We start from the raw sequence: 18,852 nt of genomic DNA on the forward strand, positions 1-18,852 counted from the left end.
AAGTAGAAACTAGACGGTTATACTTTTAAGATCCTGGTTCCACGTTTTCCAAGCAGCAGTTGCTGCGTTTCCGCTTCCTGTCATTCATTTATACATTTATTTATTTATTAATTAATCTTCTAGCTGCCTTTGAAAATAATTAACTAAGAGACTGAAGCCAGTATAAATAGCAGAGTGTATGTGATTTGGTGGCTCATTTGGAAGAGAATAATAAAAAACAAACTTAAAAACACATTAGAGTAAAAAAAATACATCAGAAGATGAAGTTGTAATTCTCTGTGTCGCCGACAGGCGGCGCAGTTTGTTGACGGCAGCTCAGCACCAATGTGAAACCTGTCAGGACGATGGCACCTGCCGAGCTCTCCAGCTGTAATAAATTAATCTGTGATAACATCTGAGCGGGATCCTGCACTGTTCATCTCAGTAAGTGACTCACGGTCTTCCTCCTGCTGCCAACGCAGCATTACCTGATCTCATATGATGCTAGCTAGCCTGTACTCGGTGTTTGAGAAGCTAGCTCGGTAAACATCCCGGTTTGTTTGTTTCTTGTTGATATTATGATGTTTTCGGGAGATTCACTGCTTTTCAGAACAACCTGCTGTGTCAACGTTAGCTGGTGCCGTCGTCTCTTGCACAGGCAGCGTCATGCCAAACCCCATTAAACAGATGGCCAATTTAGTACTTCGAACAATTTGGGCGGTAATGCATTTACTTCCAAGCATGTTTTAAGATTTCTTACAGTCCGGCAAATTATTCTTTGATTCGGTGTATGTCTGTTCCACCAAACTGTTGAATTTCTGTTAAATATCAGCTGTTTACGTTTGTTCATGCGGTTCGTTACCGCCCTCTGTCATTGTCATAAGGGGAGAAAATTGCTGGAGAAACTGCAGAGAAATCATCAAACCCGTACTTTTATTGTTTCAAAATGCTTCAGAGTGTTGCTTTGAATTGTTCCACACCATTCTAAATGTCTTGTTTTTACAGTATTGTATGTTGTCAGATTTTAAGCTATGAAACAGTAAACTGCTGATTTTTGTTATCGAATTTGGTGCAGAGTTCCATTCGTCTGATCAGGAAGCAAAACGTGTTCAAAGTGTTCGTCACACAAAACTTCATTAATCACTTTGCAAGTCTTGCCTAACTACTCATTTGAGCTTAAATACAGTCACTAAAAACATGACACCAGTTCTGAAAAAGGTTGGCAAACCATTCGGTTTAATTCGGTGTCTGTCTCATCCACTAAACAACGTTTGAGTCAGGTTAAATTCCGGCTGTTCACGCTCCTCCGTGCTGTTCGTTACCGCCCTCCTCTTATAGGAGGAGAATATTAGAAGAGACTGCAAATAAACCATAAAATCCAAACTTTTAACTTTTTCATGGTATTACACCAAGTAAACCCCGACGTTATGCTTTTTAAATTTTATTTTGTGTATTTATTTGTTTTGCCAGAGTTGTATGTACAGGAACCAGAGCGTTTCAGTGGTGTGATCGTCTAAATGCAGTTTTTCAGTTTATGTGTTTCTAAAATGAGTTTTGAATTGACTTTCAGGACCAGTTTGAGTCCACTTCAGCAGAAACATGGCAACCCAGCCAACCCTGCCATCCACCTTGAGAGAGTTCTGCCCACTCTACTACCTGCTGAATGCCATTCCAGCCAAGGTACAGAACTCCTCCAAACCAGGCCAGAACCAGGCAGAGGTTCTGACCTGACCCATTTCAGACCAGGATAAAACCCAGACCAGCTGTTAGCGACTGAAATACAAAAATCGTTTTTCACTTTAACCACGCTGAACAACAGAAGCTGAACACCTGAGGCCTGGACCACGGAGTGAGCTCAGCTCAGTCCGGCTGCCATGGGGTCACGCTCTGTATCACCTGGCTCTGTTAACTCCGGGTTGAATGATTCCACTGTGTGAGTTCATGTGAAAAAGGCGGATCTGAGTTCGTCAGAGCCTCAAATTAAGTGGTTGATGTGAGATGTTGAATTCAGTTACAGCAAAGCAGAGAGTTTTGTTCAGTGAGGTGAAATGTAAAGAAGATGATCACAGAACTGGAAAAAAAACAAGACGCTGCAGAAACACTAGAAATCATTTACAAATATTAAATTAAGGCGGGAAGTATAAATGAGAGCAGGAATTATTCGACATGAATATTTTTATCTGATGATGAACAAACTGTTCTTAATATGTGATGAAGCAGAGAGGAGGAGAAAGTTTCTGGATGAAGAATAAATGACAGTGTGTGGAATGTTTGTCTGATCAAAGACACCTGAGGACCAGCTTCATGATACCAGTAAAAAACCTGAGTGAAGTCCAAAGAGAGCTGGGTGACCCACTGATCCCACTCCATGGTAAAGCTCCCTGGTTTGTCGTGTGGAGCCTCACAGACTGAACACCTCCTCTGTCTGCAGGGGTCAGTAACTCCACCATTTCTATTGAGTGTTGCATTGTGGGATTCTGTAAAGTAACTGGACTTCCATCCATTTACTGTACAGACTCACTGCAGATTGTAAAAGCACAGGTAGGTAAAATGGGACAGAGCTGAGGTGGGATCCCGTTCAGGGGGTGGGAGACCTCCCTTAAGGACGAAGGCTTGGCATCATCCCTACAGATAAAGTGTTCAGTGCATATGTATGTTATCTGTGTGTTACCTGTGTGTTACCTGTATGTTACCTGTGTGTTACCTGTGTGTTACCTGTGTGTTACCTGTATGTTATCTGTGTGTTACCTGTGTGTTACCTGTCCAAGGCTGATGTGAATAATGAGCTGTGACCATGATGATGATGATGATATGAATGACGAAGGCTCCTGTCTCTCTGCAGGTCCAGCGTGGGTTCAGGTCTGTCCTGGTCTACCTGACAGCTCTGGACAGCAGCAGTGACTTCGTGGCGGTGGGCAGCAGTATCGGCATGCTCTACCTGTACTGTCGCCGCCTCGCACACATGAACAAGTACAGTCTGGAGGTCAGAGCTCTTCTTCTTCTGTGGTGTCTGTTTTTATAGGAAGTCCAGCTGCGTCCTGGTTCAGATGGTAACAAGGTGTTTGAATTGAAAACCTTCAGAGTCTGAACCTGTTCGTTCTGAGCTCCAGCAGAGGGCGCCATGAAAATACAAGAGTATTTAGACTCATTGATTGATCAGTAAACTGAGCTGATCTATGAAAATACAGTGTTGATCACATAATTAGGACTCTGAGCCCATTGAAGCAAATGGGAAAGTGAGCTCAGACTTTTGGGCACGTGTGTGTGTGTGTGTGTGTGTGTGTGTGTAAATGTTAAATGGATGGACTGCATTTCACTTTCACCTCTTCACACACACATTCATACAGCACTTCTCTGTAAACACACACTCATCGGCCTCAGTTTCTACCTGTGACGTCTGATGGAGGTTTAACGCTGTGATCAGTGGACGAGCCACTCAGCCGCCCACGTACACACAGTGTGTGTGTGTATATATATATTTATATGTAACTGTGTGTGTGTGTAATGCAGGGAAAGTGCGATGCGATCACGGCCGTGAAGCTGCTCAGCTGTTTTGATGATCTGGTTGCCGTAGGAACAGCTTCAGGTCGGGTTGCCGTCTTCCAGCTGGTGTCTCCGCTTCCTGGTCGCAACAAACAGGTAAGAAGATCCCCAGGTGTGTGACAGGTACATCAGGTACAGGTACACCACCTTAGCGTCTGATCTGAAATCAGCCCGACTGATAAATCGGTCAATATCGACAGCTGATATCTGAGCCGACGGATGTTTCTGCCGATCGTCCAGCAGGGAGGTGACAGTGACGCGGTGTAGTTCTTACCTGTCTCTCTCTCTACCTGTCTGTCTGTAGTTGAGGCGTTTCGACGTGGTCGGGCTTCATAAAGGTTCGGTGACGTCTCTGGCCTGGAGCACCAACGGGATGAAACTTTTTTCTGGAGACGATAAAGGACGAGTCGTCTTCTCTGCTCTGGACCTGGACCAGGTGAACATGGAGCAGATTCTTTTCTCCGTTACTCGCCAGTGATTTGTGAGAAATCCAGTGCCGTGTTTTCCACCATGACGGTGACCGGAGGCGTGTTTTTACAAGCCAAGACCGTTTTCCTGCACTTCATGTGTCGGCACATGGCTGACCTTCACCCCTGTGCTGTGTCAGAACGCCGGCTGTGGGACTCGTGATCGGAAGAAGCAGGAAGACGACAACACTGGGAATTTTTGGGGCGTGTTTTTGTCTGAAACAACTAAAATGTTGAAAGATGCTTTTGTTGCTGTTTGTGTGATGTTTGCCTGTGTGTATACAGGGGGTGTGTAAACCTGTGCTGCTCCTGGAGGAGTCCTCAGGTGTGGTTCAGATGGAGTACAGTCACCAGGTGCTGCTGGTGTCAACGCAGCAGAGATCTCTGCTTTACTGCACACAAACCCAGGAAGTCCAGCAGGTGGGCACCAAGCCCCGCAAGAGGTACGACACACTACATACAAGTACATGTAGCTTCCCAGTAGCAGAGGCAGCATTACAGCCGCTGCTGAATTGGACCGGCATCAGTAGAAGATGTAGCTGATGAACTTTCCGTGTCAGTTACTCTTCAGTTAATCAGTCAGATTTAAAACTGTGGTTTAAACCTGCGACCTGCCGCCTGCATGAGACCGACTCTGGGTTTAACGCCGACAGTAGTCGCAGACGTGGACAGTGTCTGTAGTGTGTGTTTTTAACGTGCTCAGTGTCTGGGCTTGTGGTTTGCAGCAGTGGCAGGTTCGGAGCCTGCTTCCTGCCGGCTCTCTGCAAACAGAGCGATCTTCAGGTGTTTGCTGCTCGACCTGGACTCAGACTGTGGAGGTCTGACATCAGTGGACAGGTGGAGGACACCCGACTGCTCAAACCAGTCTTCAACACACAGGTACACTGGGAACTCTGGAAACACTGGGAACATCCCGCTAACACATACATGCTACAGCAGCTGTTCACAGACAGAACTGATGGAGCCGTGTGGTACATATACTTTTACTGCTCCTGTCTTTCACTCCTACGTCATCATTGGAATCTTTTGTACTGTAAGTCCTACTGCGAGTCTTACTCCATGTGTTAACTCTGCTGCACTCCTGGTCCCACTGATCCCAGATGCTCCATCAGTTCCTCTGTAATGACTGTTAATGCCTGTCCGTCCACCTGTCTGTCCACCTGTCCATTTACCTGTACACTTCTTGGCCTGTGTCTGTCTTTGGCAGATTCCTCAGTTTGAGTTGTTTCCTCGTCCTGGCCCGGTCGGCGCATATCGTCCAGCAGACAGACAGCTGGGTCTGCTCAGCTGTTTCCTCAGAGAGGGCTGGATCCTCAGCTGGAACGAGTACAGCATCTATGTCATTGACTGTCTCAGTGAGGTACCGCTGCTTACAGTCCCCCGTTAACACTTACAGCATCTACAGTCAAACTGGACAGTTAGATGTCTTTTGTCTTCGGGGTCTGAACTTCAGCACATTCACATAAAATAAAAGACACAGCATTAAAATGGCAGGTGTCTGCTTTGCAGTCAGTCTTCCACCTGTAGACACCGGCAGGTGTTTACCTCTGCATTCATCCTGCTGCTTCCCTCAGCAGTGAAATCATCAGTGTGCCAGTCCCATCGAGCAGCACCATGTCTGACAGGTGGGGTGGAAGCTTTGCGTATCACGTTCTCTTTGTGTTTCAGTGAACTGCAGCCTGTCCTCTCTGGTCTGCAGTCTTACCAGGGGTTTGCACCTTGTGGTGAATTGTCTGAGGTTCTAGTCATGAAGTGAAACCTGTCCACCTACGTCCTGGACAGCCTTGTCGACTTGTGCAGTGCGTCCAACTGATTTCCTGCTCATCCACGTGACTTGTGCTCTTTGGGCCGTGGTATCGTTTGCCATCTTCCAGGTTTCCAGTGATGGATTTGTGATGAGCTTCACTATTATCTTCTTCACTTTGCGTGGTCATCTCTTACTCCTGCGAGACAAAGATTCTTTACTCTTCACGCTGACTTCACCTCAGTCTGCCAGTCAGCCAACAGAGTCCTTTCAGTTTGGACTAAGGGCCAGATGTCCACACACGTCTCTCTGCTCTCCTTAAATTTGCTCAAAGCCGATTGTTGGCACTTTAATCTAGTTTCATTTCAGACTGAATGTTTTGAAGCACAGAGCCCAAAGAACAAAACGTGGAACTGTCCAGACGCACATGGTCAAAACGTCTTCAACTGTCTCAGTGAGACACTCTGTTCGAGTACTGTCACTGCCTGCAGCCATGACCATTTCCACATGTGACTGTGACACTGTGTGAGTTAACCATGTGACTGTTGATGTTTGGTGTGTGATCAGTTTTTATCTGACGTGTTCAGGTGATAATCGGAGCATTGGACAGCTGTGGAGACATAGTGTCAGTGTCGTGTTGTGACAACGAGATCTTCATCCTGAAAGGAGACAGAGATATCATCCGCCTGTCCAACAGCCCAGAGGGACTAGCCTCCAACTGTGAGTAGTGCTACTACTACTACTACTACTACTGCAACTACTAGTAATAGTCTCAGTACTAGTACTGCTCCCGCTAACCTAACACCAACCTTCCTGCTGAAAATTCCACTGCTAATAGATCAATACTAAAACATTTTCAAGAGTTCCCCCCCTGAGGGACTGTCCTCCAACTGTAAGTATGACTCCCACATGTCCTCCTGACAGCAGCACACGGACTGAGGACAGATTATCATACTGGTCTTTTCCAAAATGTTTTTCAACCAGTCTGATTCTCTTTTTCAGTGTCGGAGCTCTCCATCCGTTTGTCCTCACCTTTGACCACGCCTACCATCCTCCCACCAACTGGATCAGTGGAAACCGCTCAGCCAATCAGAACCATGGCCATCATCATAGAGGGTGGGGGGATGGAGGAGGGAGGAGGAGGAGCAGGGAAGACACTCGGCGAGGAGGGAGCGAAAGAGGAAGACGAGGAGGCGGAGGAAGCGGAGGAACAGGAGGAGCAGCTGGAGCAGCTGGAGCAGCTGGAGGTGAGTGACAGCTGTCCACGAGCTGACAGACTGGTTGTATTACTGTGGTGACTGCCACCTGCTGTTCACATAACGTAACCTCTTTTATTTGTCTACGTGAACAAACCCTGTGCTGGTGTAGGTGATGGAGCAGCTCTGCCAGCGGTCCAGTTTGCTCACCAGCAGCTCCCGTAGTCGCAGCAGTTCGGTCACTTCCTGGGACAGTCTCCAGGGAAGTGGCCCAGTGGCCACATCCTGTGAGCTCAGTTCCAGGCGCTATAGTGCCCCCTTGGGTCAGGAGGAGATGCAACAGGAGCTGGTGGTGAAAGCCATCAGAGTGAAGAAGAAGAAGAGGAGACGGCAAGGTAGGTAGAAGGACAGAGACAGAAAGACTGAGGGACAGCGACAGACAGAGTGGGGGACAGACAGACTTTATAACTGACTGTTGTGTGTTTCCATCTCCAGACAGCAGCAGTGGGAACCGTCTCTCTGAGAGCTGCTGCTCAGACTCCATGTTTGTAGTCCAGGATGGCAGCTGCAGCGATGGAGGAAGTGGAACTCCTCTGAGCGACCGAACCTCCCTCGTGGATCTTCAGAACCAGGACTCCCCAGAACAGAACCTGGACCAGGACTCACAGGAAGAGGGTGGGGGAGGTTCAGACAGAGGCATGAAGGATGGAGAGTGGATGGAGTCTGGGTTAGTTTGAAGACCAGAAATTCAATTCAGTGTTATTTCTACAGCTCAAAGCACTTTACAGAGACCCAGAGTCTGACCCCGGATCAGAACTTGAGCAGAACCTGGCTCATATGAATTAGCAGACCTGAATGGTATCACTGTGTCTCCTGCTCCTGCTAACCCATGTCTCATCCTTGTTTTCTTGTCCCAGCTCCCTCCTCCCACCAGGATCCTTGCTCCTCAAGGATCTGCAGAACCAGCTGGTCCCAGGAAAGGCCTCTGATCTTGGCACAGAAGCCGAGGTCATCCCTCCGACCCCAGATGTGGATCTGCTGCTGGAGTGCTCCTTCTCATACATGCACAACACTGAGGAAGAGGATGGACAGGAGCAGCTGCCAATGGAGGAGCAAGAGGATGAGTTTCTGAGTCCCCTGATTGGACCAGAGGAGGAGGAGGAGGAGGTGTGTTGATGGTGGAATTCCTGTTATACCTGTCAGGTGATTTATTCCCTGATGCCTCCTGCTGCTGAGGGAGAGTTTACACCTAAAAGGGAATTTATCTGATTCCTGAAAGTAAACTGATCTTTTCATGAGGATGCATCATTCAGACATGTTAACTGGTTATTTTATCCCAGGTAAGTTAACTTCCAGTTAACAGGTACAACATGTTAATCCCCCCCCATCACCAAAGCCTCTGGGTCTGTCCCCAGATCTCTTACTCTGTTCTGGACTAAAGCTTCAGTCATGAATGTAACTTAATATTAAATTTCCTCTGTTTGTGTACAGGAGGATGACCTGGTGCCCCCTGCTGGTGTGGCAGAACAGATGTTTTACTCCACTGTATCCACTCTGGACAGAGAGCCGAGTATGTCCAGCGATGAAGATGGAGACATCTACTGTCACACTCTGCCTGCTGCTGGCAGTGGAGGAGACATCCACACCTGTCCGTCCAGTCAGACAGAGAAGTCAACAGACAGACAGACGGACCAGGATGCTCTGGACAGAGACAGGAACAAACCTGACCAGGTGAGACAGGAACAAACCTGACCAGGTGAGACAGGAACAAGCCTGACCAGGTGAGACAGGAACAAGCCTGACCAGGTGAGACAGGAACAAACCTGACCAGGTGAGACAGGAACAAGCCTGACCAGGTGAGACAGGAACAAACCTGACCAGGTGAGACAGGAACAAACCTGACCAGGTGAGACAGGAACAAACCTGACCAGGTGAGCCTCTCAGCAGGATTTAATAACAGTTTTTTCTTTCATCTTTCTAGTTGGCAGAAAGCTGGATGGGATACTCAGGACCAGGATGTGGAATACTGAGCCTCCAGGTGACTGACAGGTGGGTCTGACTTGTGTGTTTCAGGTATGTGTGGTGTCTGGACTTTTAAGGAGGACTGTTATCAAGTGACTGACAGGTGGGTCAGCAGGTGACTCTCACGTGACCAAAGTTTGACTTGTGTGTTTCAGGTATGTGTGGTGTCTGGACTTTAAAGGAGGATTGTTCTGCAGTGCTCTGCCTGAAACTGGACTCAGCTGGCAGCGCTTTGAAGACAGTGTCCACCAGGTGGCGTTATCACCCTCAGGTGAGCTGCTGACATCACCTGTTGAAAAACATTAGTTTGCAATGAACGATCTGAGTGTAGCACATCAGGTGTATGTACAGGTGTATGTAGCGTTAGCTGGATGCTAATTGTTGCTAACTCCATCAGGTAATCTGCTGTGGAAGGTGGAGCAGAGGAGCATGACAGCATTTGCCTGTGCTAAAGTGTCCGTTAAAGGAAAACGTCACTGGTACAAAGCTGTGGAGCAAACGGCCTTCGTCGCCCTGAGTGACGACTCTGCCTGGATCATCAAGACCAACGGTGACCTCTACCTGCAGACAGGTAACTCCCTACCTGTCTCACTGTATGAGAATAGATCTTTATTGTCATTGTCACAGGTACAACGAAATTTAAAGTGCTCTCCAGTCAGTGCATTAAGAAAAATATTAAAAAGAATAAATAAATAAAACATATAGAACATATAGTAACACTAGCAGCATACACAACAGATATACACACGCAGTCATACGCACCAAATCATTTCCTAAAAACAGAGTATTGCATATTATTTTTTTGCAGTATTGAGGGTTGTTATTGCGGTTGGATAAAAACTGTGTTTGAGTCTGTTTGTCCTTGCATTTATTGACCTGTACCTTCTGCCTGAAGGCAATAGTTCAAACAGGGAGTGACCGGGATGGTGGGTGTCCTTTATAATGTTCTGTGCTTTTTTCAAACAGCGAGAGCTGTGTAGTTCTTCCAGTGTGGACTCACATAGATTAAGACTTGTTACAAGTTCAGTTGTCTGACTGTGTCATTAAATAACACACACAACGGAACAGAGGAAGGAGACTGAGAAAAATATCAAGTGAAACACAAACCTACAGTTCTGAACAAGCTGTCTACATCCAAGAAGAGAAAAGAGAAGATGGGACGTTGCTGATGCCACAGTACGTGTTAGGCTGCTCACCAGGAGACGGGATAAAGTGCAGAAGACACGTGCAACAAACAATGTGCTAATTACAGTATTAATATTAGAAGTTCAAAACAGTATAAAGGAAAATATTGCACAGTCCCGCCATAAACAGATGAAAAGTGAAAACCAGACCAGAGTATAACTGAACAGCTGAGCTGCACAGTCTGACAGCAGAGGGATGAAGGACCGCTCCTCCTCCTCCTTCCTGCACCGTGGATGCAGAAGTGTGCTGACATCAGACAAACTGTGTCTACACGTATGTTTTAGGTTAAATTCACGGCACCGGCTGCAGGAGTTGGTTGAAGCAGCATCATCAGACCAGAAGGTTTCTCACTGGCCGAGACTCACGATGAGTCACGTTCAGACAAACGTCTGCCTCGGCCTCTCTTTACATAAAACTTTGTTTAAACCACATGCGGGCCTCACCGTGTCTGCCTGTCAGTCACCTGGATTTACCACTGAAAACATGCTAATCATTTTTCATTGTATACCTCCCACAGCTGTGACTTCTGCCTGTGGCCAGCAGGGGGCGTCCTGGTGCTGTGTGTGTTATACTGAAGCTCACTGTGGTTGTCAGTAGAGTAGAAATGGCTCCTGACAGCACAGCAGGCAGGCAGGACGATTATCTGGTACTAACAGAATTTCCCAGCACATCAGCAAAATGTGAGCAAAGTTGTTTCCCTCCGCTGGTTCTTCCATCCACTGAACCAGAAGAAGAAGATCTGCAGCTGAAGCTCCGAAGGTTCCTGCTTCCTGTCAGTGTCACGGCTGCTGTTACACCGAACAACGACAGGAAACACGTTTCAAACTGAGTCAGAGTTCGTCTTGAATTTCTGGTGCTTCCTGGATGGAAACACCGTCCTAAGTAGCTGCCCTGTGTCTCTGTCCATCAGGTCTGAGTGTGGAGCGTCCCTGTGCTCGCTCAGTGAAGGTGGACTCCCCCTGTGTGTTCAGCCAGGTGTGTGTGAGAGGAGGCGTGGTCTGGGCTCTCAGTGAGCACAAGGCTTTATTCTACAGAGAAGGACTGAACAGCTACTGCAGCGAAGGGGAGGGCTGGAAGTACGACACCGTCAGGTAAGTACTGCAGTACCACAGCAGTACTACTGTACCACAGTACACAAACAGCTGGCTGATCTTAACCAACATTATTATTATTTGTGAACAGTGTAAATTCAGGCAGTTTATTGAGCACTGTTTAATAAATACTGTGTTCCTCTGTGTGTGTGTGTGTGTGTGTGTGTGTGTGTGTGTGTGTGTGTGTGTGTGTGTGTGTGTGTGTGTGTGTGTGTGTGTGTGTGTGTGTGTCTCTCTCTCTCAGCGAGGCTCAGGGTCTGGAGTTGATGTGTGTTGCTCTGGGAGACGGAGGGACGGCCTGGGCGCTGGATGCCAGCGGCAGCCTGTGGTTTAGGACCGGGATCTGTCCGTCCAGACCGCAGGGAGAGGACGACCACTGGTGGCAGGTAGAGACAGACAGGAAGACATTATCAGATTTTTAACCATACGTTTATTGAATCGTCTCCACACGGTGCACACACACACAACAAAAATCATTTAGACCACGTTAAATCATCATCACAGCAGGACATTCCTAAAAATCGGTTGTCCGTCGTTCACTAAGTAGAGCACGTCTCCGTCTGCAACACCTCAGACCTCACAGGAACTATCCAGGTCAGACAGAGAGAGACAGAGAGAGAGAGAGACGGAGAGAAAGACGAGAGAGAGACAAAGAGACAGAGTCTGATCTAAATGTCAGACATTGATCAGAAACATGATTTTGGGAAAAACCTGCTGAAAACAATTCACAGTTTATTTCATCATGACTCATAAACAATATTCACACAAATAAACTTTATTTATAAAGTAACAGATTAACGAACAGCCCCCCCCACCCCCCCTTTCTCTCCCATCAGATCAATATTTCGGACTACGTGGTCTTTGATCAGGGCAGTCTGTTCCAGACGCTGCTTCAGGCCACGCATAGCGTTGCCACGGTAACCAGAGCACCAGTGGAGCGAGTGGTGGCCTTCCTGTCCCAGTACTCCCAGTGCCAGCCGAGTCTCGTCAGCGCTAACGCCAACGGGGTCTGGGTCGCGTCCGGACGGAACCAGCTGCACTTGGCCCGAGGCAGCCTCGTGGGTCGGTACAGTCCAGCAGAGCAGCAGAACCAGGTTTGTAGCGTTCCGTTTCTCAGCTGTTGTTTGTGTCTGTGTTTCAGGAACTTTCTGGCAGAACGTCGTTCCAAGAGGAACCGTCTCAGCCACCAGGTGGACCTTCATCACATCCTCAGCTGTGCCTCACAGAGAAGGTAACACACCTGTACACACTAAGCACAGGCTCCATCCTCGCAGCCCTGGCTCTGTCTCATCCTCGTCTCAGAGGATCATCAAGGTGGAGCATGACAAGCCCCTGGATGATCCTCTGAGACGAGGACGACTGCACCTCCCTCCTCACCAGAGTCCCTCAGTCTCCCATCACATGTCTGCAACTAACCCCCAGTACTATGGACGCTGGAGTCCCTGCCCATAAACACACCTGGTCATCATCCTGTGTGTCGCAGGTACATTCCTGTGGTTGGCTCAGAGCAGGAAGGATCTGTTCTGTGTTTGGGATCAGGATGGAGAGCTCCGCCCCTCCTCTGTCCCTTTACCACCTGAGGTAAAAGCACCTGTCACCTGTTCTGACTCTGACTCTAATGATTTCTGCTCACTCTGGTGTACCTGTGTGTTCTGCTGATGTTCTCCTGTGTTGCACCTGTGTTGTCAGGTGGAGCTGACTCACCTGTCTGCCTGTCGTGATGCTCTGTGGGGTTTGGACACTCATGGCCGAGTCAGTATTCGTACGCTGTCTCCGTCCTGTCCGACCGGACTGCACTGGACCGCCCTGGACCTCAGCCAGCTCGGTACGTACCTGAGTCAGACAGGTGGGGTCAAACAGGTAGATGTGTCGTACTGAGTCTTACTGATGTGTCACAGATACAAATTGTGTTACACAAGATGAGGACAGTGGACTTTTTCCCCTAGGGGATGAATAAAGTGTCTTTCTTTGTGTCCTCAGTTCCATCAGAGACGTATGTCCTTTAATGTCATCGTGTTATTGGTGTGATCTATGGCCTGTGATTGGTCAACAGTCTGTGTGTGTGTGTGGAGGGGGTGGGGTCTTATGGAGCATTGCTGACTTCACAGACACATATGCAGGACACACACACACACACAGCTGTGTTTGTCCATAACACTGACAAGTGGAAGTTGTGTAACAGGTTTGTGTGTGTGTGTGTGTGTGCGTCACACTGTAACCTGACTGACACATTAGATCTGTTTTTAGTTCCTCTGCCCTTCTCACTATCATAGACCACATGACTGTCTCTCTGTCTCTGTCTCTGTGGGTTCAGTGAGACTAGCCCTGCTCTGAGTCATGTGACTCTGTTGGTCAGTGGTCACATGGTCGGCGTTGCTGAGTTCAGTGGCCTTTGATTAAATCTGAATTCTTTACTGAATCTCGTCAAGTTTATCTTTCATCATTTGTCTGTAACTCAAATTGTAAATAAAGTTTGAGTTCCGATGTGCGATCAGCTGAAGCTTCACTGACTCATCGAACAAAGTGCTGAGTGGCTTTTTTTTGAGCGTCTGATGAATGAATGTGTTAAAGATTCTTCATCATCATTGTCTCAGTCAGGATCAGCTGCTGAAACTGTGAACGTCAAATTCAAATAATATTATGTAAATATGTCTGTACAGATTTAGAGATGACGGACAGCTGCAGCAGCTTACTGAGGCCTTCAGGGGTCAAAGGTCAGTGGGACGCTCTGTCAGTCAGATCTGAAATATGAGGCTGTTTCCTAAAAACAGACTGACTCGGGATCAGCTCAGCAGGACGTGTTCACCTGATCCTGCCCATGTTCCATCTGGTCTGTGGTGAACTGTGAGCAGGTTCAGGCCCCGACGGGCAGAATCACAGGACTTTACTGTAAATACCCCGATCAGGCGCAACAGGCAGACCAGCTGACAGCTGCCCCCCCCAACACACACACACACACACACACACTGTGCTGCCCCCCCAGCTCTCAGAGTGGCGAGGAGACACCTGACTGTGGCCATCAAAGGAGCCAAGTACACGTATGCACAGTATTTGCACAGTGTCCTACCTGTGACAGTAAACGCACCTTATGTTCTGACCAAACTCCGCCCCTTTGTACATCATACTCATGGTGCTCCTTTGGTACAGGTACATGGTACTTACATATTTTTATTTGTATTTTATTGTATTTATTTTGCTCAGAGTATATTTTTATTTCCTTTATTTTATCTTTTAGTTATTTACCTTTTTTCTACTTGTGTATTTCCGCTGTGTGACAGGAACAAGCAAACTGACCTGCTGAATGTAAATGTGTCATCAGGTGTGTTGACGTAAAATGTCACCTGTGTGTTACAGGAAGTGTTCGTCTGGTCAGTGTGAGCTGCGGCAGTCAGAACGTTTGGGCCGTCGACAGTCGAGGAGTCGTTTACTTCAGGGTCGGAACTCAACCGCTGAACCCGAGCATGATGCTACCGGCCTGGATCCACATCGAACCACCTGTACAGGTAACACACACTGGCTCCACATCGAACTGGCTTACAGGTGTGTGTGTCACCCATCCCGGTAACTGTTGCATCATGTCTCTGCAGCCAATAGGAGTGCAGCTGGTCAGTATTCAGACGAGTCCTAACGATCGTCTCCTCTGGGCTCTGGACAACAGAGGAACCGTCTTTGTCAGAACCGGACTCAGTGATGAGATGCCTGTAGGGACGGACTGGGAGCTGGTACCAGGTACACACCTGTCTGTCTGATGTCTCATTCATATCATATGCACTGTACAGCTCAGGCCTGGCGGTCAGTCAGACTGGTCCTCAGACTGGTTTCACTGGCTTCTGTGTAACTGTAGGACTGGCAGTGAGTCAGCTGGTCCTCAGCTGTCGGACCGTTTGGGTTCGGTGTGTTAACGGAGATTTGGCTCGACGTTACGGCATCTCTGACCGAAACCCTGCGGGGGATTATTGGAAGAAGATCCCCGGAAACGCCAACTGGTTAACTGGTGAGACTGGTTTCATCCTGTACTGATACTGATGGGACTGGGCGTGTGAAATACGTGATATTATGACATATTAACAACATCGTGACTCAGGTGTGTCTCAGGTGTCTCTCTCTCTCTCTTCAGTGACTCCAGAGGATGAGTTGTGGGCAGTGACTCTGATTGGTGGATTGTCCCGTCGCCTGACAAAGCTCCTCCCACAGACTTGCTGTAAACCCACCTCCTTAGGCCCCGCCCTCAGTGGGGACGACATTGATGAAGAATGGGAGCTCATCTGACCTGTGACATCACTGTGATGTCACCTCTGGCTGGTTGGTCGGTGGGACGATGTGATGTCACAATGACATCAGTTCCTATGACTTTAAAGTTTAAACAAGATGGCTGCCACACAGAGACCAGGTGGCTGCTGGGAAATGAAGTGAACTGAGTTTTAGTCTTTTATTTTAACAGGAAGCACTTTAATCTCCGGGGGGCGGGGCTTTTCAGTCTGGATATTCTGAGCATGAGGACATTAAAGGGACATTTCACTACAACATTTCACTCCACTTCAGTATGGTTAGACTGGTCCTTACTGGTTCACATTGGTTTATTTCAGTTGTGGTTATATTGTGTGTGAGGCCATTAAAAGTGTGTGTTGGGGGGGGGGGGGCTTAGTTTTAATCTGGTTTCATGCTTTTATCGACTGCAGCTTCTGCTTTGATTTTTCTCTCACATCTTTGATCTGAGGACTTTCTGTCCGCTCAGCAGAGATCAGTCTGGTTTAAACTGGTTTCCACACTGATCCTCTGGCTCTGTTACTGGGCCCAAACTGGATCAGACTGGATCATCAGACTCAGAGGGACAACATGCTGAAGAAATGTGTTGCCTTACGTTACTGCTGTCTGATTGAAGTTGCTGTTTTTCCTCCAGTGGGTAATGTTGCCCACCTGTCTGTTCATCTCGGTTTCCATGGTAACAGCAGGAGTCCCACTCACTAGGACTGATTCATTAAAACATGTAAAAATGTAAATGTAATAAATGTTTGTCTGTTGAACTAGGAAAAGTTTGAACGTTCGCCTGAAGGAAGATCCAGAATAAAACCTGGACTCTGATGGATGGTTGTGGACCCTGGATGAGTCCCTCTTTTCCCACAGCATTGCCATGGAAACCTGAGCAGGTGTGATTATGTTGTGATGTCATCCTTCTATCCGCTGATTGGCTTGATGTTCTGCAGCTGACCAATAAGAATTCAGTGTGACCTCACCTGTTGTGCGAAGTCATTCATTAGCTTAATAAACATGTTTAAATACTGAACCATTGTCAGGTTATTGATCTGCTTATTGATTAGTATCTGTTACAGTTAGTCCTGGATCCACCAGCAGAGTGCAGCTGCCCAGGCTCCGTAAAGTCCACAGACAACTTGATTCCCTTAAAGTTTATCCAACTTAAAATTTTCTACACATCAGAAGTTTCAAAAAAAAAAAAAAAAATTCCAGGTTCATTTTAATAACGACCTCATCGTCCTTCAGTGAAGCACAAACACATCGGACTCACACCAACGTTTTACTGGAGGATGAGGAGCCCGGTCCTTCTTCTTACTGTTCACATGTGTCCAACAGTAATCTGGTTTCCGTCAGAGTTCTGATGTTCACACCAACAAACGCTGAAGTGTTTGTGTGCAGGAAAATGTGCATGTGCAAACAGATGAGAAAAAGCTGAGTCACTATTTCTGAACTTTTTTAATCATAATCGTTGCATCACACAGCGATGAGCACAGGCCTGAGCCGACAGAGAACAGAAGAAATAAACAAAAAGTGCAAACACCTTAAACACACACACACACACACATTACCTCCCACCTGCTGTACAGACAGATCTGAACCTTCTCACCGGAAACATTTCTAGTTTTTGTGGAACCAGTTAAATAATAAATATTTTCCTTTATTCTCATGAGATGAGTCGAAGGTTTGTCTGATAAAAACTGATCCGCAGATTTTCTCCAGATCTGAATGAACTCTGAAGGTCTCCTCCTCCTTCAAAGCCTGTGAATCTGTAAATGTTTATTTCTAAAGCTGATCATGTGGAGCTTTAGTTTCCACATCACATTGTGTCAGTTTCATACTGGTCCCTGATTGGCTCCAGACAAGCTGTGATGACATAAATTGTGCAGGTGCGTCCAGGTGTTAAACTGAGATTTAAGATGAAGCTCAGAGAAATTTTCCTCCTTCAGCAGATGAAAGTGAAAACAAACTGGACAAACGTGACGAGCGGAGGAAGCAGCTGCTCTGGGATCAGTTTAATTCAGCAGAGCTCTGTGTGTCACTGCAGCGTGTGATCACACTGATCTGAAGAGTTTGTTCCTGTTTATCGACTTTAACCTGAGGAGACTCAGCGTCAGGACACTGGGGTAGAAACACGTTCATGCGACTCACACACTCAGAGAAAATCAGTTTATCGATCAACCTGAAAACGTGGGATCAAAGTGATCAGATTAAATCCATTCAGTTCACGTTCAAACCTCGTCCTTCTCCTCAGGGTCCTAACGCCTGTTGCTGTTCTTTAATGTTTAGTTGATGCTCTGGAGATAAATACAGCAGTATTGATCACTGATCAGTGATCAGGTCGGTTTTTAGTCTTTATTTACATTCTATTTACAACAATAAAAAAGCGTCCAATCACAGCAGTCCTGAGGTGGTTACAGTGTTGTTTCCATCGTGACAGATGACGTCACTGCCAGGTGTGCGGTTGCAGGAAGTCGGGCAGTGTGCTGATCTGATCCGGTCCGGACCGGGCCAGACACCTAAGAGCCATCAGCAGGAGGGGGGGCGGGGCCAGACCGCACAGCCAGCCAAACACTTCATTTCCCAGCAGGCTTTGCCAGCGCTGCGGCTCCTCCTGCAGGCGGCGCAGTGGCGGCGGTTTGGGCAGAAACAGCAGCAGCAGGTCGAGGCAGCGCTGCGCGCCGCGCTGCTGAGACGCGTTACAGGAGGCGAGCGTCTGCAGCGCGGCGTCGAGTCCGTCGGGCTGCGCGCCGTGGACCAGCAGCTGCAGCAGACAATCCGGACGCGACAGCTCCACCGCCAGCTGCACGGCGGTCTTTCCTGCATCAGCGACGTGCGAGCAGCCCCCGCAGCCGTCCAGGAGTTCCCGCCGCTCGCTCTGCGCGGTGCAGTCCTTCAGAGTTTCCGCCATCATGCTGAGGATCGACACGCGGTCGTAACGCACCGCCAAGTTCAGGTGCGGAGTACCGCTGCTGCGGCGGCAGCAGAAGTTGCATCGGGGCGCTCTGAGCGCGCTCACCGAGTACCTGTTGAGCAGGTAGCGTGCGTAGTCACGGTGGTCGTGCACGAGCGCATACAGCAGTGCCTCCGACGGCAGGAAGGCTCGAGGGCGTCCGTCCTCCCAGCAGAAGACCTCCATACTGCGCATGTCCTCCAGCAGCCAGACCGGCAGCCGCTCCCGCACCGCGCAGTAGAAGGAGAACGCCGTCCGCTCACACTGACGCTCAGACGGCGAAGAAGACAGGAGGTCCAGCTGAGAGGGTATCAGCCACGGCATCACGCACCTGGGGACACCTGAGAGACAAACACACAACACACACCCAGCAGACTGGTCCGAGCTCAGCAGGACCTCAAACTATCCCTCAGTCAAACCC

General features: G+C 48.1%; 2 protein-coding genes across 5 annotated transcripts; one reads left to right on the forward strand and one right to left on the reverse strand.

Annotated features, from left to right (window-relative positions):
• Positions 1-285: 285 nt before the first annotated feature.
• tecpr2 (tectonin beta-propeller repeat containing 2) lies at positions 286-16,504 on the forward strand. 4 transcript variants are annotated; one of them, XM_041060421.1, is made up of 28 exons: positions 286-423; positions 1,550-1,659; positions 2,822-2,962; positions 3,490-3,618; positions 3,827-3,958; positions 4,275-4,432; positions 4,715-4,868; positions 5,197-5,349; positions 6,321-6,453; positions 6,736-6,980; positions 7,102-7,324; positions 7,425-7,656; positions 7,847-8,097; positions 8,419-8,644; positions 8,845-8,860; positions 8,911-8,978; positions 9,107-9,222; positions 9,349-9,522; positions 11,047-11,227; positions 11,472-11,613; positions 12,064-12,289; positions 12,369-12,458; positions 12,711-12,808; positions 12,917-13,052; positions 14,582-14,730; positions 14,815-14,956; positions 15,072-15,221; positions 15,345-16,504. In XM_041060421.1, the coding sequence occupies exons 2-28, from the start codon at positions 1,579-1,581 to the stop codon at positions 15,494-15,496; spliced, it is 4,098 nt and encodes a 1,365-aa protein (XP_040916355.1). In that variant the 5' UTR covers positions 286-423; positions 1,550-1,578; the 3' UTR covers positions 15,497-16,504. The 4 variants fall into 4 exon arrangements, with proteins under 4 accessions (XP_040916355.1, XP_040916356.1, XP_040916357.1 ...); XM_041060422.1 differs by lacking the exon at positions 8,845-8,860 and having other exon boundaries at positions 7,847-8,096; positions 8,421-8,660; XM_041060423.1 differs by lacking the exon at positions 8,845-8,860 and having other exon boundaries at positions 7,847-8,096; positions 8,424-8,660.
• A 419-nt stretch (positions 16,505-16,923) lies between these two features.
• Positions 16,924-18,852, reverse strand: ankrd9 (ankyrin repeat domain 9). Its single transcript, XM_041060429.1, has one exon. The coding sequence runs from the start codon at positions 18,753-18,755 to the stop codon at positions 17,925-17,927; it is 831 nt and encodes a 276-aa protein (XP_040916363.1). The 5' UTR covers positions 18,756-18,852; the 3' UTR covers positions 16,924-17,924.

Source organism: Toxotes jaculatrix, chromosome 17, assembly GCF_017976425.1.
Source record: "Toxotes jaculatrix isolate fToxJac2 chromosome 17, fToxJac2.pri, whole genome shotgun sequence".
Classification (NCBI taxonomy): Eukaryota; Metazoa; Chordata; class Actinopteri; family Toxotidae; genus Toxotes; species Toxotes jaculatrix.

What these genes read in the sequence shown, in the direction of transcription:
- tecpr2 (XM_041060420.1), top strand. Translation starts at nt 1,579, where the DNA reads ATGGCAACCCAGCCAACCCTGCCATCCACCTTGAGAGAGTTCTGCCCA. An exon ending in TGACCTCTACCTGCAGACAG is followed by an intron (nt 9,523 to 11,046) that starts GTAACTCCCTAC and finishes TCTGTCCATCAG; the next exon opens with GTCTGAGTGTGGAGCGTCCC. An exon ending in CCTGGACCTCAGCCAGCTCG is followed by an intron (nt 13,053 to 14,581) that starts GTACGTACCTGA and finishes TGTGTGTTACAG; the next exon opens with GAAGTGTTCGTCTGGTCAGT.
- ankrd9 (XM_041060429.1), bottom strand. Translation starts at nt 18,755, where the DNA reads ATGCCGTGGCTGATACCCTCTCAGCTGGACCTCCTGTCTTCTTCGCCG.